Source organism: Plodia interpunctella, chromosome Z, assembly GCF_027563975.2.
Source record: "Plodia interpunctella isolate USDA-ARS_2022_Savannah chromosome Z, ilPloInte3.2, whole genome shotgun sequence".
NCBI lineage: Eukaryota > Metazoa > Arthropoda > Insecta > Lepidoptera > Pyralidae > Plodia > Plodia interpunctella.
Window position 1 is genome coordinate 2,029,411 of NC_071324.2, and position 21,820 is coordinate 2,051,230.

General features: G+C 34.3%; 1 protein-coding gene and 1 long non-coding RNA gene across 9 annotated transcripts in view; both read right to left on the minus strand.

The window, feature by feature from the left end:
• Positions 1-4,117: 4,117 nt before the first annotated feature.
• On the minus strand, positions 4,118-5,010 carry LOC128683252 (uncharacterized). The gene is made up of 2 exons (XR_008406264.1): positions 4,565-5,010; positions 4,118-4,249 (listed from the first exon to the last, which is right to left on the minus strand). It is a non-coding gene; the product is annotated as an uncharacterized LOC128683252 (long non-coding RNA).
• A 974-nt stretch (positions 5,011-5,984) lies between these two features.
• The window catches only part of LOC128683053 (DNA-binding protein D-ETS-3), a 271,734-nt gene continuing 255,898 nt past the window's right edge, over positions 5,985-21,820 (minus strand). For 7 of the 8 annotated variants that reach the window (XM_064437027.1, XM_053768252.1, XM_053768249.1 and 4 more), the window contains 4 exons: positions 16,057-16,104; positions 11,265-11,454; positions 10,629-10,837; positions 5,985-9,234 (listed from right to left, as the gene is read on the minus strand). In XM_064437027.1, coding sequence (XP_064293097.1) covers positions 9,110-9,234; positions 10,629-10,837; positions 11,265-11,454; positions 16,057-16,104 — 572 coding nt within the window. In that variant the 3' untranslated portion in view covers positions 5,985-9,109. The remainder of the gene's footprint in view (positions 9,235-10,628; positions 10,838-11,264; positions 11,455-16,056; positions 16,105-21,820) is intronic. The other variant, XM_053768254.1, reaches the window with a different exon arrangement.

The window sequence follows — 21,820 nt, forward strand, 5'->3', positions numbered from 1 at the left end:
CAGTGTCTAATTATTTTATTAATAATTAGAATTAGAACACGGTTTTGAGTCTCTCGGTCATTTCTAAAGAAAACTCGTGAAATATCTATTATCGTTAAGAAAATAAGATTGTCGTTATTACATTTGGGATGATTTTTTGGGAATTATTATTATTATGTAAGGTCAAGTGCAAAAATTAGCAACTGATTCACATTCGCTTCACAAAGTAACAACATAACGATTCATAACAACATCGCTCTTATGGCTATACATTATCGCAAAACAGTTTGCCTAACTTGGCAGATTCGGCATACATTCAACTCTCTTCTCTCTAAAAAGTAAACAAAAGCTTTACGATATGTTATGTACGCAATGTCCATGTATTCTCTTCGGCATCTGTCCGAGGTAGCCGATAGTGTGGAGCCGCCATAACGATCGATGTTTGATAACAAAAATTCTCAAGTGTTCTCAAACATCGATGTGATGTGTGCGTGATTATGGTGATGTGTAAATATCTGTGGTAAATAGTAAATAATAAATATTTTATATTCCAATATTTAAATCTACCACTGGCATAAAACGTAGAATTCCAAATTAAAAATTCCAAATTAAAAATAAAAATTCAAAAAAAATAAATTTAGTCGTTATTATTTAAAAACAAATAATGTATTTACAAATTAAAATATAATTATTTTTTGGAAGATTTAATAGCCTCACGCGTCACGTCAAAAAATATTTTATTTGTACGTACGTGTAGTTTGTACGTACGGAGTACCTATTAATAGGGAGTATTACTGCATATTTATCCCGCCAGATTACACAGCACTGTATGTTAGGCTAGCTAAGCTTTGCCGCCTTTTGCTACGTCGATTAGAACGTTTATTTTAGAGTACTTTATTAATCCATTCATTATGTAAGCGTTCGTTTGTGAAAATATACAACAATGTAGCATATTTGGATGCCGAAATATTGAGAAACATCGTTTTCCATAAGATAAAAAACTTCGAAAACTATGGGATACGCCTCACGCTGTAAAATTTTTGAGCCAGTAAACGGTCGAAAAAAAGCTCGGAATACTTCACACGTGAAGACTTATTAAAATATGGACTTCATACAGGTAATATCTTCAGAAAATTGAAAATCAAGTATAAATCAGTTTATGACCACAGTAGACCAAATAAAGCAGACATAACCTTTAGATTATGTTCACTATTTTAATAGTGTTATTATTTTCAGGATAATCCACAAAATCCTTCCTTTTTCCTTTAAACTCTCACCACGATTTCATTGAAGATATTTTGGGTCGTATATCTGCAACAATATTGAAAGTAGGCGCTTTTTGCCTCCATTGGCAATGTTTGTGTACCTTAGCTGTACCAGTAGCGCCATCTGCGATGAGCTTTGCGTATTATGCCCTATTCCATGTTACAGCATTATCCTTTATTTCCTGGAAAAGCTAAAATAGTACATATAAGTAGGTAGGTTTAGCTTTTTAATAGTATTTATGTTTTTGTGTTGGTACACCTTACTATTTTTATTTTGACTTGATTGACAATGACAGTTATAAAAAACCCAAGCAATTCAGTATCTCAGTCAATTCAATCGTCAAGAGGAATTTAGGTTAGTATTTTGATTTCATTAATTTCTATCAAAGAGTATTGAATTTATACAATTTCTATTTATCAGTTATTAGGAAAATACTTATAGTGCCTTATTGGGTATGCGCTTTGAAATAATTTCATTGACATTAAAATTTCACAATTATCCCAACTTCCAATTAGGTAGCTCTTTTTCAAATGTATTTTTCCTTTTTTGACGACAAAATAACATATTTTTGTAATCTTTTAATATTACTACACATAAAATGATATGGTATGTCTTTGTAAATAAGTATCAAACATATTAGGAACTTTGTAGCCATTATTTACGCGTTATATAATTATACAATAGTAAATCGTCATACATTTCTTATTTGTGCCGTCTGCCTTGGCACTTGAATAATTTGTATGAGTTTGGTTTTGTGAAGCATAATTATGATTAAAAACTGATTGTTCCGAAATAATGTGTTTTGACATAGTTTATAAATAACATTGTCATAAAAATTAGCTGAAGGTAGGATGGGTTCATTCACTCACATATCAGTTAGTAATCCAGTTTAAAGATCCTTCTCTTTAACTGCAGTCATATACTATGCTTGTGAACCTGTAGTTCACACATAGAAGCTTGTAGGCAAAAACTCTTGTAGGATCATCACTTTGTTATTTGTCTTGAACTTATATCAGGTTTCATTCAGCTGTGATCAAAGTTAAACTTTTGATAAGTTTAACTCATCAGTCACCTGATATGGGGAATCACAACAACCTATATTGTCCTTCTTGTACCTGTGATGTGACCTAGAATAATGAATTATTGGAAAAAGTTTTTGTCTTAACACACATGTTAAGGCACTAACTGCACAAAGAGCTTGACAAAAATTTGATGGCAGGTGGCTGTATTAGGGAATATATTTGAAATCTATAAGTCTCTATCAAAATGACTTCAATGTTAATGTTATTCGTGATTGCTATGCAAAGTTTATCCATATAAATTTCCATAATTGGCAATGTTGATCTACAAAAAGTAGCTGTGTAGTAGTTATGGTTTCAAGATTACATATATGAGCATATATGTAATCTTATATATGTAATCTTGAATATGTATATGTAATCTTGAATATATAGTGGTTTCTAACATAATGTAAGAAACACATAATTGTTAGAAACACATAATATTATTATTATTAGTCTTATTCACATACTCATAATTATCATACATACACACATATTTTTAATTTCCCTGTTTTTTTTTAAAGTGAAATTATGGAAAGAAGAGAACAATTTAGCTATATAGATTGATTTCTGGACCTCATAAGCTTCTTTTCAAAATACAATTTCGAGCTAGAGTTCACTTTCCTACTTTTTATTTCCACTTCTCACTTGCATGCCAATTATCGGATGACCAAGGATACCAACTTCCTTAAACGTCAGAAAATCAGCACGCGAATTCTTCTTAACAATATGGGTTTGCCTCCTTCCTCAGGACAGGAATATAAAGGGCTTGGTGAGAACTCTTAGTACCTACAAGTGGTATATATATGTATAGATCTTTTTTAATTGTTACAGTTTTATGGCGATTGGACAATTCCTTCGCCGTAACCTGGTGAGCATATCGTTCCCGACGCTGACTGCTACCGCCATCTTTCTGGACTGGAGTCACACCCAACGGTGGAAGAAGCTAAAGCAGCAATAAAATGGGGCTTTTCGGAATCACTCCGCAATACATCTGGTTCATTGTTCCCTTGACCGGGTACTTCATTGGGAAGTTCCTGGATGATCAAGAAACCCTCAGGATGACTAATTTCCGGGATAAGTCATGTCTGTATGGTGGAAGGGTGAAGGAGGGAGACCCGCCATCCTGGCCTTGAATGATGTGTAGTTTTATGCTTCTGTATTAAATATGTTAGTTAAATTGTTTTGGTTTTACTTAAACACATGGTAGCTAGGTCAAACTATCAGTATATAGTGGGACCAATTGTATAAGCAATGTAGCAAAGTTTTATTTATTTAATAAATTTCAATTTCAATATAACAAATCAGTACATAATAATAATAATAAACTATCAGTATATAATAAAACTGTATATCCTACCTATATCCTTTGGTATTGATGATTTCTTAGAAAACTAGCAACAAATTCCTATCAAAATGGCCAAGTTCGCAATAGGAAATGCGAGGCCTTTGTCCAGCAGTGGGACCCAGCATCCACAGGCTAAATATAATAGTAGACTATAATTTTCAGGGCTTTATAGTCTCAAGAGAATAAACTGAAGGCGTAGACTCCTGTTAGCTGGCAATACTAGGTATTTATCAACCAATCTTAACCTTTATATTTGGTAGGTACTGCAATGGCATAAAATGTATATCTTTAAAAATTCGTTTCCTTTTGTCAGATTTTTTTTAGATCAAAATTATACATAAATATATATAAATTTATAGCAATTTTCCAAGTTTTCTTTTGAAAAATTTCTGAGTAGAGAGAATTTCTTAGTGGTTCAAGTACTGGTCTTGCGGACCCATGAGTACCTAATAAGAGTCAATAGTAAGAAATAATGTTTATTTGGCTAAACACCTTGAATTACAATGTTCTCTTGGCCATGGAGTACCACAGGATGAGATATGGGGCCCAAAGTCCGATTCCAAAGAAGATTCCAAAGACAACGGAGCATATGTACCTGCAAAGGTAAAGTGCATTGTTATGTGAAACGCTAGGCATGCAGCACATTGCATCACAATGGAAGGGACAAACAGCAGCGATTGAGATACCTATGCGTCTCTTCTCTTTTATGTTGTGATTCTAATACCGGCCGCCTGTTTGACGTCAATTCCCCTTGGGAATGCTCATGTCGCTTATCACGTCGCCGCTTCCGTGTGCGGATATGGAATGGGAGTTGTGCTATTATATCCTATGATATAGGGTGGATGGAACCATACGCCCAAATGGAAGTGGACGTGTTGTGAAAGTGTGTTTATTATTGTTCGATTACTACCTATTTGTAACCTTAAAGGGCATGTTCTCAAACGGTGCTGGCGGGCCGTGATCATCATGATGACGAATCTGAGTTTTCATTGGAGGATGTATTTTCAAAAGAACACCCTTGCTTCGCAAAAAACCATTCGTTATATGTTTAAACCCAATCATTTTAAAACGCGACTCAAATATAAGTTTGTGTGCTGGAAAACGTAGAAATTGATTTTTCACCAAAATTGATGATTTGACAATTAATTAATTGACTTTCTGATTGGCATACCTATCTTTTAGTTTTCAGTTTTCAACGTCGCTGAAGGAAGGTTTCATCAAACCTACTTACATACACCATCATGGAATTAGTAAAAGTGCTTACTAAATCTATGACTTACATTGATTACTTTTGGTACCTATAAAAAAGAAGGGCTACGCCCAGGCACAGATTGCATAATACCCCAGTAGCCCAGGGCAAAAAGTTTATCATGTTTATAAATGATCGGAGAGCCATCTATACGACGTCATATCAAACATAATGGAGGCCATTTTGTTGAATATTACTGACTTCAACGCCATCTATTTTGGAATAAAATGACCAGGGATACAATAGTGACATCTATGAGTAGTCACTGGTAACCTTATTTCCTAATGTAAACAATAGATGTCGCCACAAGTAACAAATTTATAAAATAACAAAAAATGATTCTGGTGGATTTGACGCAAAAAGTGAATTTTGAAGAAAATTATCATCTCTATAATAATTATAAATTAAAGTCGATTTTCGTCTATAATTTTTTAATAGGTATTATTTAATTTCTTTTCTTTTAGTTGTACCTACCTATGTAGTATAATGTAAAAAATATTATAAGATTGTTGTGTATATGTCCCAGCCAACTGGTTAAAATAGCTGTTCAGTCAAACAGTTAGCTTGAATGGCTGTTTGATTGAACGGCCATTTTAACCATTTGGCTGGGACATATACTTGACGGAGACGTCATAACATCTGATCTCAGCAGCAACTAAGCAATAGGAACACGCTCCTTTGAGCTATTAGTAGAAATAGCCATTGCCCCGGTATCGTGCCTGTGTCGGCGATGCACACATGTTTTCCTGATCTAGCAATTAAAATGTGCACACAAACACGAGTGTGTGGGCTTGTGATGTTAAGCTTCAGACTGGGGCCGGTGAAAAACAATGTCTTTAAAATTGTATTTTACAACCAGCTACATTTTTACGACAACCATCATTGTTTTGTATTGGGAATGCTTTTGTTTGCCTGTAGCTGCTAGATCGCCTTGTGCGACATTAAAGGGTGGATATGGAGTGGTCCTATTCTAATTCCGGGACACAGGCCATACTGAATAAAGACGTGATTGCTCCGGCGATACTGGAAGTGATAAAATACGCGCTGGGGGTACACCACAATGAAATTGGAGAAATAAATGAACATATTTTCATTTCTTTTATTCGTTTCAATTACAATAACATCTATACAATGATACTCTACGACTAAATGGTTTTATTATATTGACACATGCATTATAAAGTAAATAAAACAAATAAATTAAATAAATATACTCCTTTCATAGATCACAATTAGGTAACTATTGAAATTTTAATTTAAAACTAAAAAATACAGTTTGTAAATAAATAAAATTATATTTGTTTTAAACTTATTTTTATTAAATAATAAAGGAATATAAACACGAAAACATTGATAAAACTGAAAATCTTTCTTCCTATACAATGCAAAGTGTCCATTGCGTGAAGTGTCATCACGTCTCTTACGCACTGAATGTGGTAGATAAAGACAGACTTTAATAATGCAGGGTAATGTGGCGGACTTATTTCATATAGTTAAATCAATAAAGACGCATTATTAAAGGCTGTCTTTGTTACTCGCCTTATGTGCGTAAGATACGGCAAAATATTAAACAGAGGACGTTCTAATAGCCTTGTAACAAAATACTTTAAACATTTTAAAGACTTTTAAAGTTAAAAAAGTCGAACATTAGTGAGCTCCGAATAAAATTAGGTAAATAAAAATATATCAAATAATTTACTCAAATAGAAAATAAGTTAGGAATTTTATATTTTAAAACTACTCTAGTTTATGAATTAGAACTAGTACGATTGCACTTTTCCAATAATCTAATTTATTTACAGTTCACGTCTTTTCAAAAATTGTTTTTGTTTTTTTTTTTTTTTATTATTATGGCCAGTAACATAAATATAAGTTATGCAATAGGTACATACCTAATACATACAAGATATTGTCGACTGATAAGTTATTTTTTCCTGTTCATATTAAGAAAATCCTTTTATTTCTTTTTATGAAACTTTTTTTCTTGACTACAACTATCTGGATCAAAGTTTACATAAATTAAATCTTCACAAAGATAAGTTTAAAATTAAAATACAAATCTTCATAAAGATAAGTTTAAAATTAAAAAACAATTAAAATTAAAATACGAATGTATTTTAATTTTAAATTTATCTTTGTGAAGATTTCACGTATCAAATAATTTACGAAGAATTTACGAATTTGCGAAGATCGTACGCTGGCTAACGTAAAAATACTGTTGGTATTTTGACATCGCGGGAAAGTTTTATTTTTAAAGTGACAGTAGGTACAGCTTAAACTATTTACAGGAGTAGAGGTTGGCTTCCAAGTCTGTACGCAGGTCACGATTGTGACACCTAACAGTACACATTGCTCAGTCGCGCATAGATTGCGCGCGTTGTATTCTATAGATTTTCACATTGTCGTCGTCGTCATTCAACGGGTCTAAACTCATACAATTTCTGCGTTGTCTGTCAACGGATGTCAAAATGACGGAGTGCGACTGTGCAATGGAAATGGGCATGGCTTTAAAGCCAGCTTCTAAGCCACCATTCTCAAACGCGTATTGGTGATATAATTAAACTTACGATTGCTTATCATAGCATAAAATAACCAATAGGGGGCGTCTCGAATTGTTATAATAACCTTTTCTTATTTTCAGGTCATTTATAAGACACACAGAGTATATACCTAGGACGGTTAGTATTTGCAAAAAATCTTCTATTTTAATCAAGACCGTATTGGGTGGACCGTTCGAAACGCTCTGCGAAGCGTTTCGAACGCTGCGGTCGCGCTATCATTACAGTTTTTCAAATTTTAACAAAGACAAGAATGAGTTTTATTATATGACTTTGCATCAATTATTCTGTACTATAGTAATGTCAATTTTATGAATGATCGATTTTGGAAATGATTCTTTCCTCAAGAAAATTGACGGATTGTAACGACCGCGCAGCTGCAGCGGTCGAAATGCTCTGCGAACCACCCTATTTTTATGTAGTTCTCCACATATTGTGGCATTACTGAAATCATCACATCACTCGCACGGGACATGTCATAAGAGGGCGGCCATATTTGGCGGCAGTCCCGTATGGACGGGACAAATGGCAATCCTGCATAAAACGTCAAGAGATCTGATATTCCGTGTGGCTTAGAAACTGACTATATGAAATACTTAATGTTACATATTTGGCGTAGGAATGTCGCATTTGGTTGTCATTTGTTGAAAATAAATTAGTGTATTGGTTATATAAATTACATTTCTTTAAATTCAAGACTTTGGTGCGATGTTTAGTATAATTTTAATGGCACATTCACATTTTTATTAAATTATGCACTTGAGCTTGTTTAGTTTGATGGTTATTTTTCAAGATTTCACCTTTATTTTTAACTAGAACTTACTTTAATTAAAATTTATTTTACAGGTTATTAATACTGAGTAAAATATCACCAATCAGTTAATTCATATGGCGAACGTGTGCTGTGAGTCGAAATAGGATTTTGAAATAACTAGGTTTTTGTTTTGAATTTGTAACTTACTTTATAGTTAAAGGATTACATTCTAAATTTAAAACAATAGTAACATAGAATTTACATAGACAATAACCCTAATTAATTGAGAGTGAGAATACTTGAATTATATTATTATATCGCCTATTCTAGTTTAGGACAAAATGAACACAAATAATACTAAAACCGATTTAGTTATTTCAAAATTCTTCACACACGTGATTGGAAATAGTCACTTTTATATAATTCATACGACCAATAAATTTTCATTATTTTTATTTTGATATCCTAAATAAATAATTCTACTTATTTTAATGAGTATCTACTATATACAACATTCTCTGATAAGGACTAGTCTTGCAGTTCACATTCCCTTTTCCTTTCCTCACATTTTAAAAAATAGTATAATTTCAAACAGAATAAATTACAGTATTTTAGTCTTTAAAACGTCCATACCTTTCAAATAAATTTACATTGTGGTTTTTTTTTTCATTTTCTCGTCACATTTTTTAAAATATCTAGAATAATGTTATACGCACTACCATATTTATTGGTGATTCAGCAATTGAAATACAATTTTTAAGTTATGGCAACTCAGGAATATAATGAAAATACTGCAAATTAAAAAGTTCTTAAAAAACGTTATTCTGGTAAAAACGAGAAAAACGTTCGAATTTTAAAAATGAAATTAATTCTTCGTTCAGCTTAAATGGCTGGTCATGCGTAGTGCGGGTAGGATCCCAGATGTGACGTCACGTGGGGGGGCGCCATGGAGTGGGGGGAGTACAGATTGCTTCCGCCTCCCCCCCAGTTCCCCCACGATGCAGATGGGAATATTGAGGCTGAAACAATAATTTGCCGGCTTCAGCGGGAGACGCTGCGAGCTATCTGAGGTACTTTTTTTTATCACATATTCACTCGCCTGCTCAATTGACAGTTTTGTGTACTGATTTAAAAATCACAACTTTAAATGAGACCTATTTTGAAAAAAAAATCTGTTGTTATAAAGAAAAATAGAACTTAATTTATAATAAATCTAAATTAAGTTCTTACTTCTACTTAGATTATATAAAATCTAAATTAAGTTATTTTTTATAGTTTTTATATATTTAGTTTTTATATATAATTTTTTCAGATTTTTATTTACTTCTTCCAAATACGGTTATTTTTAGTATCTTATTACAGAACAACGTTCATGAATCAGTCTCATCGTATAAATTGAAAATAAAAATAAACGTAAAGTACCTCATCAAGCTCGTAGAAAATTTTTTAAATTGTTATAGGAATAAAATAAATATTAGTACAAGACAATACAGCAAATGTAAAAAAATACATTTAAATTAAATGCTAGCAACATTCGCGGTCCAGTAACACCTACAATTGTAGGTAAACATACATACAGTGACGTTTGGTCCAATAAATCTGTGTATGAAATAATTTAAAATTACAGAAAACTCATAAATATAAATAAGCTAAAAATAATATAATTTTCAGCTATAAAGCAATTTTAAAAAGTACACTTTAATTTTTTTAAAATTATTTATTTAATTTTTTGAGACTTTACAAAGAAGACTATTTTTAATTTAAGTTACTTTTAAAGAATTGCACTCACGTATTTTTTCCTGATTCTTGCTTGTATAATATTCAAAACAATTAATTATAACCCAAAAATTTTACTATACGTTGCAAATTATAATCTGAAAACACGGTGAAAACTAGTTTGAACTAGAAACACTTTTACACCAAGAACGAAGTGACAGATAAAATGGAAACCTGTGATAACCCTTTTAGTTGGCAACATTTATTCCATTAAGTCAAGATCTGCCACTCCCACTACATCGCAGCTGAAGTAGCATGCTAATATTTACAGGGCGATTCCTGCACCCGATGCATTTGTAGGGTGCATACCATTATTCAGCTATTGGGCCATTTGCTGTCACAAGTATTGGTAAACTAAACAACAATAACTTTAATAATATTGTTTTTGCGAAAAAAAATGAAAGTTTTACACAATGTAAAAAACTTTATTTTTTTTTCGCAAAAACATTGTATTTTACTATTGTTTTATTTTGAGATATTAGGATATTAAATATATATATATGTAGATGACTTCATTTTGTAATTATTTCTAAACAAATTCGAATCGATACATTCAATATCGGAACAAACGTCAGCAAATTCGAATTCGCAGCAGCGCGCGCAAATGGCGTTATATTGCTTTTTTAATTTGTCTCACCTGTGGACGTAGGCATCGCGGCGTGCGGAGCCATGAATGACGATAGTTTCGCTGAATGATGGTACGAGCTCATGAAAAGGTCGCTCTGGTACTTGTATGCGGGGTCACTGGCCGCCGGCTGCGTTGCCGCGGCCAATCCTTGGAAATCGAACTTGTACGCATACCTTTTTCCGTGGACTTTGGTCATTATGTTTTTGTCGTAGTAATATCTGCGCAAAGATTTCAAAGGTTAGTTTTAAGAGTTTGAAATTAGTTACAGATTGGTTACGAAAGTTATGTGTAAGATTCAGAAAGGCATGTATTTTAATTTTATTAATCTACTCCCTCCATATTCGATCATTCGATATAGTAAAATCTGGAATGATGTTTTAGTAAACATCCTTGTAAATCCTGCGCTGATGATTTGCCGATGGGAATGTAAAATCGGCAAACAATCTGCGAACGGACTGATATTTTTTAATAAAGACATACAATTCTTGTCTTCACTCGACCAAAATCACAAATAAAAATTAAAATTGAGAAATTCGCAAATTGCTGTCGCGAAGCAAAAACTGGGTACCCATCAATCGCATTATGCAATTTTTCACTACAGTTCCTTTTGACCATAGTGTTTTTTCACTACAGTCATTCTTTTACCTCAGAGCCCTGCTTAGCTTGTCATAGTTCATGTTCGGCTTGGATTTCCTCTCGCCCCATCGCCTGGCGACCTCGTCCGGGTCTGTCAACTTGAACTCCCCATTCGTCCCCTCCCAGGTGATGCAGCCAGCATTACTGGAGTCACTCAGGAGCTCAAGGAGGAACTGCCACAACTGGATTTGACCGGAACCTGCAATAATAGGTTATTAAAATTTTTAGCCAATGGAAGAAAAATATTTTATTCGTTAGTTCTAAAGGTGCGTTTCTAAACGCCCAAAGAAATAGCTGAGCCGCTCGGAAACAAAAAGCAGAAAAAATTCCAATCTATTTTTGATAGCAATAAACAAATTATCTATCAGTTTATCAGGTCCGAGTGGTATAAATATATATATTATACCACTCGGACAGTCGTGTCTCAAAATGTTTCAAAAATTACTTATTCAAATTGGCGTTGTGGCAACCCTACTATTAAAGGTGCGTATCCACCGCTCCCGTTAATAGTTCGTTGAAACGATCGGCGTTGGCTCGAATTATGACGAAATGGCCACTGATTGCGGAACGAAAATATTGTTTTAATGCACTAGTGTTATAATCTTTATTACTTTTAGGGTTCTGTACTTAAAGGGTATAAAAGCGTAGCAATTACCGACTAATATAGAGTTAGCGTGATTGTGTAACAGTCAGAATATGTAAGTTTATGTTTAATGTAGAGTTTTTAACGCGAAGTACGTCATTTTCTCTAAAAGTCAGTGGCGCGCCGGTTGAAATAAACGTCAAATTTGTCTGTGTTACATAACCTAAGAATGAATAATGACTACAGTGCTATTCAATCGGAAAAATCCCGTAGGATTGTCACATGCCACATTCACCATCGTCCAAATCGCCCACAAAAGTTACAAAACTCATCTGGTACAGTCATCAGAAAAATAGAATAAGCTCATCACTGTTCACACATCAAACAAGTTAAAAGCATAAACGAAAGCATGTTTTGTCTCTTTCCGTCAGTTTCAGATAAATTGCAATAATGACAAAACATACTTTTAGCGCAAACTGTGCTTTAACTTTTTTTATGAATAACAAGTTTAATATCTAATAACATAATCGCACTAAAAAAAATATAATGGTGCGTTCACACGTTCAATGTTTTCGTGTCGCCCTCACAGTTGACTTCGCGACCCCCTAAAGCTCTGGTTTCACATAGTTTGGGATATCCAATGGGGTCTTGGGGTCGTTATTGGTTGTGTAACGCGCACGAGCGGAACGCGGCCGTGTGCTATGGCCTTCGTAGCGTCAGAAAAAAAAATCAAATGTAAAGTCCATCGAGAATGTTTGGTGAACAAAATTAACACCTCTTGAAATCATATTCGGACATGAGATTAGATTACATAGTATTGATTTTATTACCATTTTAAACAAATATTTTCGTCCACAAAATATTAATTATCCGTAAGATTCATGATTTGAAAGGCACGTTTAATTTGTGGCGATATAACTGTACATCACTAGTTTCATAAGATTTGTCACAGCTTTGGAAGATTTTCACGAGTCTTTGGTGAATAAATAAATGGTAATAAATTGTCGCAATCATGTACGAATTATTCAAACATTTTGACTGTACATACTTGACGCCCAAATCAGTATCTAATTTTGAAATAAATGTTATAGTCAAAACGACATTATATATCTTTGCCGTGATATGGAAATCATGCATGGGACAGTTGTCAAAAACGCTATAAAAATCAATGAGTACAGGAATTTCCTAATTTGTGATTCCTAATGTGTAATGTTTAACATTCTTGTCATGTATTTGTAACATAATTTAATTTAAAAAAAAAATGCATTTTGCAAAAATGTTTTTTGCCGACCCTACAACTAAGGCGAGCGCACACGAGCGTAGCGCAGTGATTTATACATTCCCACTGTTTCACGTCACAACGTTTGCTTCGGCGCATCTCGCCTCATCCGATCTATTGTCCTCACGGCTCATCGACTTCGCCTAGCAATTAATGCCTCGATCGGCAAAACATTGTGCCTCGGGCCTTGATTCTTTATGTGGGAGCAAATGATGCGAATTTATGCTGGGGAGTCTTCTCCCCGTACGCAGATATCTTTATAAGTCACGTAATTAGGTGATAGACAGATGTTTTTATTTTAAAACTTGACCAAACTGTATGCTGGCCCCACCGTCACATTTTTGTCAATGCCAACTATCCTAATCGCAACTAATATTATAAATGCGAAAGTGAGTTTGTTTATTTGTTACCTCTTCAGGCATTATTTACTGAACCGATTGTTGTGAAATTTGATACACGGGTAGAAAATAACCTGGAATAAGACATAGGGTAATGAAACTCCAACGGGAGCGAAGCTCCGAGGCGCAGCTAGTTTAAAATAATAAAAAAGCTACCATAAGTGATCATGCTGTACTAGAAAATAGATTTTATTAGAAAATATTATAGTTTTAATTGGATACAGATGGACAATTATTAATAATCCTTGTATAAATAAAATGCTTTTACTAGAGTAGCATAATAACCTGTGGTATAGTGTTTACTTGAAAGAAATTGTGCAAAATGTGATGGTGGCGTTAGTGTGCGGATTGGTTGGTCATAAATGTAGTCCGATTATTTGTTTAGTTTACTTATTCAGTTTAGTCACAAAACTTTTTGTGGGCATTTTTATATTTCGACAATATTCTACCTAGGTACTCGTATATAGAAAAAAAAAATTTTACATTTTCGGCATTTGTTTTCGAGTGTACATTAACTTCGTCAAATTTATTTTTAGTCTTTGACCACCATAACACAAAATTATACCATGACGGCCTTTTGTTGGAAGTTTATAGATTTTTGAGAAATTCCCGTGTAATGTAAAATTTGACGTGAAAAAGTGCCAGCAGAGGTCTCATTTCTGAATAAATATTATTGACTTTGGACGATTGGACTATAGAAGAGATAAGCAGGAAACCACACGAACCAAAAAAAAAAAAACTATATCCCTAATTTGTAATGTCAATAAAAATTACGCAAGTCAAAAGGGCAGGTGATGTCGTGACACACCCGTGAGAACCATTCTTTATAATTACGCTAGGGCTGCCGCGTGCCCTTAATTGTCTATGTACAGTCGACTACATGTCACGTTATCTGTATAAATTTAATGGAACTCTATACCGGAGGAATAGAGGTTAGTTTGCAATGATATTGGGTAGGTTGATATAATGTTGACGACCTCGGTGGCGCAGTGGTAAAGTTCTTGCCACTGAACCGAGAGGTCCCGGGTTCGATACCCGGTCGGGTCATGATGGAAAACGATCTTTTTCTGATTGGCCCGGGTCTTGGATGTTTATCTATATATGTATTCGTTATAAAATATAGTACCGTTGAGTTAGCATCCCATAACACAAGTTTCGAACTTACTTTGGGGCTAGCTCAATCTGTGTGGTTTGTCCTAATATAAAAAAAAAAAAAAAAATGTTGATTGTATGACTGAACGCGCGGCGTCAAAGCAAAGATTTATCGCAAAATTACACGTTTTAATTCAAAGGTACGGGTCAAGCGTTAATTGAGGTTGATAGTTTTTTATTTTCATTACCAGTGCTCGTGTCCGATATAGTTTGGGTATAAAACCAAGATGTATGTCTTCAGGTTTACTGGCATGGCAGGTTTGTTTGTACAACCAAACAATTTTGATATCAGAATAAGTTCCTAATGAGGAAATTTGTCACTGATTGACATATTTCTTTTAATACATTTAATGTTACGATAAAATATAATAATGTCAAAAATTTTGATGTCGAAACCGTGATTCTATCGAACCGCGTATATAAAGGACTTCGTTAAGTGGCAAGTCATTCGGAAATCGGTACAAATAACTTGCTAATACCCCACGCACTCCATTATTCTTGATTACAAACATAGATGCGAGAGAACGATACGTATTCAATACGTACTAATACTTAATAACGATATAATATCAGCAATCTACATAAATTTAGCGCCCTGATAAGTGAGTGGCGTGCCCTCTTTCGCTGTAGAGTAGTTAGGCCATTAACATTTTGATTTTCGTAAGGGCCGATCACAGACAGATAAAATGCGTAATATACATTGGTTCGTGACGTAGTAGTGTTCCCACACGAATAAGTGACGTGTTATCGCCGCCATCTTGCGTGTTGCCGTATATCGCGGCAATTTATAGTCGAAGATTGACAACCCTGCATGCGAATGTAGATTAGACTCACGGATATCTTTTTAAACTATAGATTTTGAAGATGTTCTAAATTTAAACTTCAGCCGTTTGATTTCGTGGTGAGATTTTAAATGTCACAGATACGAACGCGTTCTTTTTTTAAACTGGGAGGGGAAGAAAAATAACTTTATCGTGATCTAACGTGCCAGTCACGCACGACTTGGTCACCCTATTTCCTTAGGGGTCACCTTCCCCTGACCACTTTCACCTGTAAGAATATCGATAGGATTGTGGAAAAGTTCATCGAACCTTCGCTGCTTGTAAAAACTCAGACCAGGGTCAATATTTTTTTAAAGGTAAATTTTTGTAAGCGCAATTTTCGCCAAAAGTAACTTATCAACTTAGTTCAGTGTGCGCGTAGTGCGACTTTGCTATTTACATCTCAGCATCGAGTCGATTCGCAGTGAGAGTCGATTCGTAGCTATCAAATCACAGCGCGCCGTTGTGACGCAACGACAACCACACCGCAATGTGATTGGGTCGCTGCGTCTCGAATCGGCTAGATAGTGAGAAGTTAAATGCAAACCCGCACTTCGTCCATTATTACCTGAGTTTGCTAAACGACTGCTCGTTGGGCCAAACATTTGATATGGATCTGAAACAAAATATTTTTTTTATAAAATCCTTTTCTTACTTACATTAATTAAGGTTATAAAATTCAAGCGTTTGTGTCTATGTGTTCGCGGTATCCTAGCTCCCAGACGAATAAACTGATTTTGATAACATAAAACAAAGTCGCTTTCTGACCCTATGTATATATCCTTAGATCTTTAAAACTACGCAACGGATTTTGATGCGGTTTTTTTAAATAAATAGAATAATTCAAGAGGAAGGTTTAGGTGTATAATTCAGTATCTTTTTACGCGGGCGAAGCTGGGACGAGGCGCTAGTGTCTCATAATTAGCAAATAAAATTCTTAAACATACCAAATATCCTACATTCTCCTGCGTCATGTCATATCCTATCTATCTATATCGTTACATGGTGGAGGCGCCGGGTGTTTATTATATTACCCCTTATCTTATTAATTAAATATATTATAATTGGATAACATTTTAATACTTTTTTAATACACACTGAATGTAATGATACTCTTTTTTTATATTTTAAAAACTTCTTTATTGCATTTCGAACGAAGAATAGAAAAAACCAAAGAGAATTTATTTGATGTATGTTTTGACATAGTGTATGTTAAAAAAGTATTAAAATGTTATCTAATAGTAATATATTTTAATTAATAAGCGATCCTAATCGTTACAATACCTATGTCTTCATTTTAGAATATATAGATTATATATAGATCTTAGATAATGCCGCAAAGGATAGCGGTAACCATAGAGACTCAGTACCAACAGGTCGAAAAAACTGATACAGTGCATAGATTGCATTACAAGTAGCCATAATTAGAACAGGGGACTGCAACGCGAATTTACATAGATAGTCCGTTGTCGACAACCCTGGGCATTTTAAGCACCCCATAGATTGTGCCTGAAGCGGTGGTGTTACAATGGTTAAGACCCCTGAACGAAAAAGTACCAGATGCGAATCCTTCTCAAGCCACATGAGTCTTTACCAATGTGACTCACGTCTTCGTAGACACCTTCTGCGTCCGGTGAAGGAAAACACTGTGAGGAAACGTGAATTCTAGTTGATAATTTGTCATGTACTGGTTGTCCCGCATCTCCCGTGGGAATGTCGGGAAAAAATTACCATAAGTGTCATTTCAGGTGCGTTAACCGTGTACCAAATTTCATAACATGCCATCCAGCAGATTTTGCGTCAAATTTTTTTGCACACATACATCCTTACAAATTTAGTATGTATCATATTAGTAGGATTGACAGACATACTAAGTACTTGGTTAGCGGTATAATTGCTAAATATTCCGATTCACGGAATAACTTAGGTACCTACAATTAAATATTGCAGATGTAACAAAACCTCAATTATTTTGGTTCTAAAGTCTTTGTCCGAAAACTGGTGTAAGCTTCAGTCTTTCCCTCCCTCGGTCATAAAACCTGTATAATTTTACACACGGTAGGTGCGTATGCAAATAGTAGTAATAATTTCTTGCATTCATTTTGAAACAAAAGGTCTCTGGCTCCCCATCTATTGTTAATGTTATAGAGTAGTGGCTTAATGATACTTTAAATTTTAGAATGGCCTGTGACAAATTTTTGGCCCCTATTTTGAGGTCCTCTTGAGTTACTTGTTAGAAATAAATTAAGGTATTCTGCAGCTAGTTTCATTATATTGTTTTGTAGTTACACATGATGTCATTATGTATAGGTACGAAACCGTAGCGCCGAAATGAGTGTCTAGCCAAAAATATGAGCGAGCTACATTTTAGCACCCTAAATATGAAAAAGAAATTACTACATAGAGATGTTTTAACTGTATATATCAAATTGATTGTTTTAAGATCGATTATTTTAACGTAGACAGTGTATGCATTACATAATGATCTCTTGATTAGCTAGACAATAATGCAAACATATTGGATAATTTACATTATACTTTAATTTATTTCTAAACACCGGCATAACACAAAAAAGGAGACTATGTTCCATTCATTTTAAGAACGAATTTACAATATTAATTAATTGAAGTTAAAACTTAAGATCCTAAAATTTTATTAAAAAAATAGATTTTTAGATTTAGTCAGGCTAATGAACATTATGCGAGCGAGACAACATATTCTCTAGGTATACAATGTTATGAAATTATATATGTACTTGCCGTACATATATAGTTTACAGATTAGATGCCCGTCCATATATTTTATACTGTGGTGTAAATTTATCAAATTTGCGCGTGCATACCTACATTCTTTTGTACAAATATAAGTATAATAAACTTTTCAAGATTCAGCTGTTATTTTACGGAGGGCCGCCTCACTGATGTCAACTATGTTTGAGAATGCTGTTGTTGCCCATCTCAAAGTTGCCGCACGTAGCAAATTTTATTTGGTAAAACATTCTATAACAATATTCAGCTGTAAAATTTGTGCCGTTCCGAACTTCTTTTTTCTTTTTGAAACGATCATATGTTTACGTTAAACGGAACGTACAAATTACTCCAAACCACTTTCAAGTTTGAATTCAACGGATCTGTTTTTATAAATATATTTGCTTTTCCGCCTTCACGGATTTTTGCCATAAGTATTCATTTGAACGCAATTTAGTTGTTAAGGTAAATTAGTTTGTTCCTTACGGTACGTTTCTAGATTCATGCTGAATAAACACATAATTTAAGCACTTAAGTGCTTAAATTTTTATTGCCTTGTTAAATAATAAATTGTATTTTGTATCTGAAATGATTGGACATGAAACGCCGTATTCGGCTAGTGTGTGCAACTATTTTCTGTAATTATACGGTTAAGTATCATGTATTTCTAATTTAACAGAGTCAAGAGGTGTGAAACTCGACGGCGTTAACTGTGTGGTGGACTGTGAGATGACACGTTTGCTGGCTTTTCGCCTATCAGAAAAATCTACGGTTCAAATTCAATTTAATTGAATAACTTTTACAATCTGCTCCGAAAGAGAAGCACTAATTAGTATATTATATAGTTAGGTACAGTTAACAGTACATCCATTTACAAATTCATAGCAAACTCGCCGCAATATTTACCCCACGCCATAGGGGTTCATGCTGGGTAACTTGATGCGCTTGTTGACTGTACATAAGACTTCTGACATTATAGTAGTAATTTTTTCATGATTTTAGTAACTTCTTGGGATAAATAATAAATTGGTGTCTCTTATTTTAAAATAATCTACCCGTATGAATCCTGAAAAGGAATAAAGCATTTAAACAATAAGCTAGCACATGCATAATCTATATATGCATATATATAAAACTCTTGCGTTACTGACTGACTGACAGACAACGCATAGCCGAAACTACTGGGCGTAGAAAGCGAACATATAATGTGTAGGTTATGGTGCCTAGGACAGTGTAGGGGGGCACTAAGAAGGGATTTCCTGAAATTCCCACGGGAAACGGAGTATTACTCACGTATAGGAAGTTGTGGGCAAAAGCCAGTCGTAATATAGAAAAGTTACACCGCCATTTTGTGTGTTGCTGGAAAGTCGGTAAATTTTTATTTTACTGGACAGTGAAATGCACGAATGGACTCAATTCAGTTAATCCCTTTGTGGTCTAGTCCAATATTTATTCGGCTGCGAGCGGGTGCAATAACGCCCGCCAAAACCAACCGTAATTAAATGCTTTTGTGCGGAATATTTCGCAGGTAAACTGAAATCACATCAAAGGTTAAAATCGAAACGATTTCACAAATTAAATACAGTATAGATGTGTCCGTGTCTCTCATGTTATGATTGAATGTCCTTTTTGTTATTACACTATGATACTAACAGCGATATTATGTGACAAGTACGATAAAAGTATTTGAAGGTTCCAAGAAGTCGACACTGCAACAGTATGCGTAGTGCGACTTTGCTAATTGCATCTCACCATCGAGTCGATTTGCAGTGAGACCCAGCTAACCAATCACAGTGCACCATTGTGACGTAACGGCAACCACACCGCAATGTGATTGGTTCGCTGCGTCTCACATCGAGTCTATTCGATAATGAGAAGTGAAACCTTACTTCGCCCTCTAGCTTCGTCAACTAGCGGAAAAATTCTTATTAATTATCTAACAAGAATTTGTCCGATAGTTAGAATCCGTTATTTTTTCTTTTTGTTAGTCTATTGAGCACAATTAATTACCTCGTAACATGTATTATAAGTATACCTTCTAATATTTAGTTCTAATTACGAATCGACGACCTCGGTGGCGCAGTGGTCAAGTGCTTGCCTCCGAACTGAGATCCCGGGTTTGATCCCCGGATGGGACATGATGGAAAATGATCTTTTTCTGATTGGCTCGGGTCTTGGATGTTTATATATATATTTTTTATAAAATATAGTATCATTGAAAAACATGGAATACTTCCCATAAAACAATTCTCGAACTTACTTTGGGGCTAGCTCCATCTGTGTGATTTGTCCTAATATATTTATTTGTAATTATGTATCTGTAACATCATCATTTTGTGTTAAAAGCAACAATATTGGCGCGTGCAAACGTACGTCCCACCAATTTGTCATCAAATTGAAATCGTAATGACTTTAGATTCCATTTGCCGTAGACGTAACTTCGTTTGTACTGTGGATCAGCGGAATTTGGACGCGAACGTCCTAATAAGAATGACTGTTTTTCTGTTACGCTTTCACAGTTAAACCGAGATTTATCGGTCGATTAAATTTTCATATTTTTAGACCCAAGTTCAAACAGGTTACTTTAACTTGCTCTGTTAGTATATTCGTGTGGGTCCAATCTTGCAAATTAAATTTGAATCACTTCCCAGCGTCTGGTTGATGAGATAGATAAGGAGCAAGATGAAGAAGACATAACGCACAAGAATAATGATCAATTGATGATTATAAAATATACAAGTTTGTCAATTATGTATGAATTTATTAATTAGCTAAACTAAATATTGGACCCGGTACCCAGATTTACAATACCTATAAATGAAACAAGTAATATGATCCACTCGAATGAATAGAGTGTGTAAATTTTAATAATCTGAATAAAGCGTGTTGCGACAAAATTTAATAGAAAACAGAGCAACATGAATGGAAATAAGGGCTATTCAGTGTGTGCGATGGAGCGTTGCACAGATTAGCACTTCGACTTATATAAATATAATCATTTCAGCCATCCGTCCGTATGCTGATCGGAATGCGGCATTAGCTGGGGGTCCTATTGTAATATTGAAATGTCAAATTTGTAGTATAATTTACCATTTTTGAAATTTAGAGATACTGGCAAATTTAGGAATGGAGAATAACGTCCTTTTATTTTTTTTTTTGCCTAACTAGACACGATGAATTAAAGTAGTTATGTTCTTTTTTTTCAAATTAGAGATACTGGCAATGTTAAAATGAAAATTTTCTAAAATTTACATTGACAAATAAATTGAATTTGAAATTGAAAATTGAACACGTGAGTTTCCAGCGAGAAAAATATCGTTTCAGGGATGAAAATATGATTAGATCTAGGATGATAACTATGAGTGAGAAATATCAAGAAGTAGTTGAGTAGATAATGCGATGAGCTGATAAACAAGCTAGCTTTCATATTTATGTTGGGATTAGGATTGTGGAGCTAGTATTTACATTGTAAGAAAAGTTTTCTCAACAAAATTTCAAATCCTTTCTCATTATTCCCAATGACGAGTTCCCGGTCGGGAGTCATTTATCATAATCGCCACGATTACATCGCGCCTCGCCCCCGT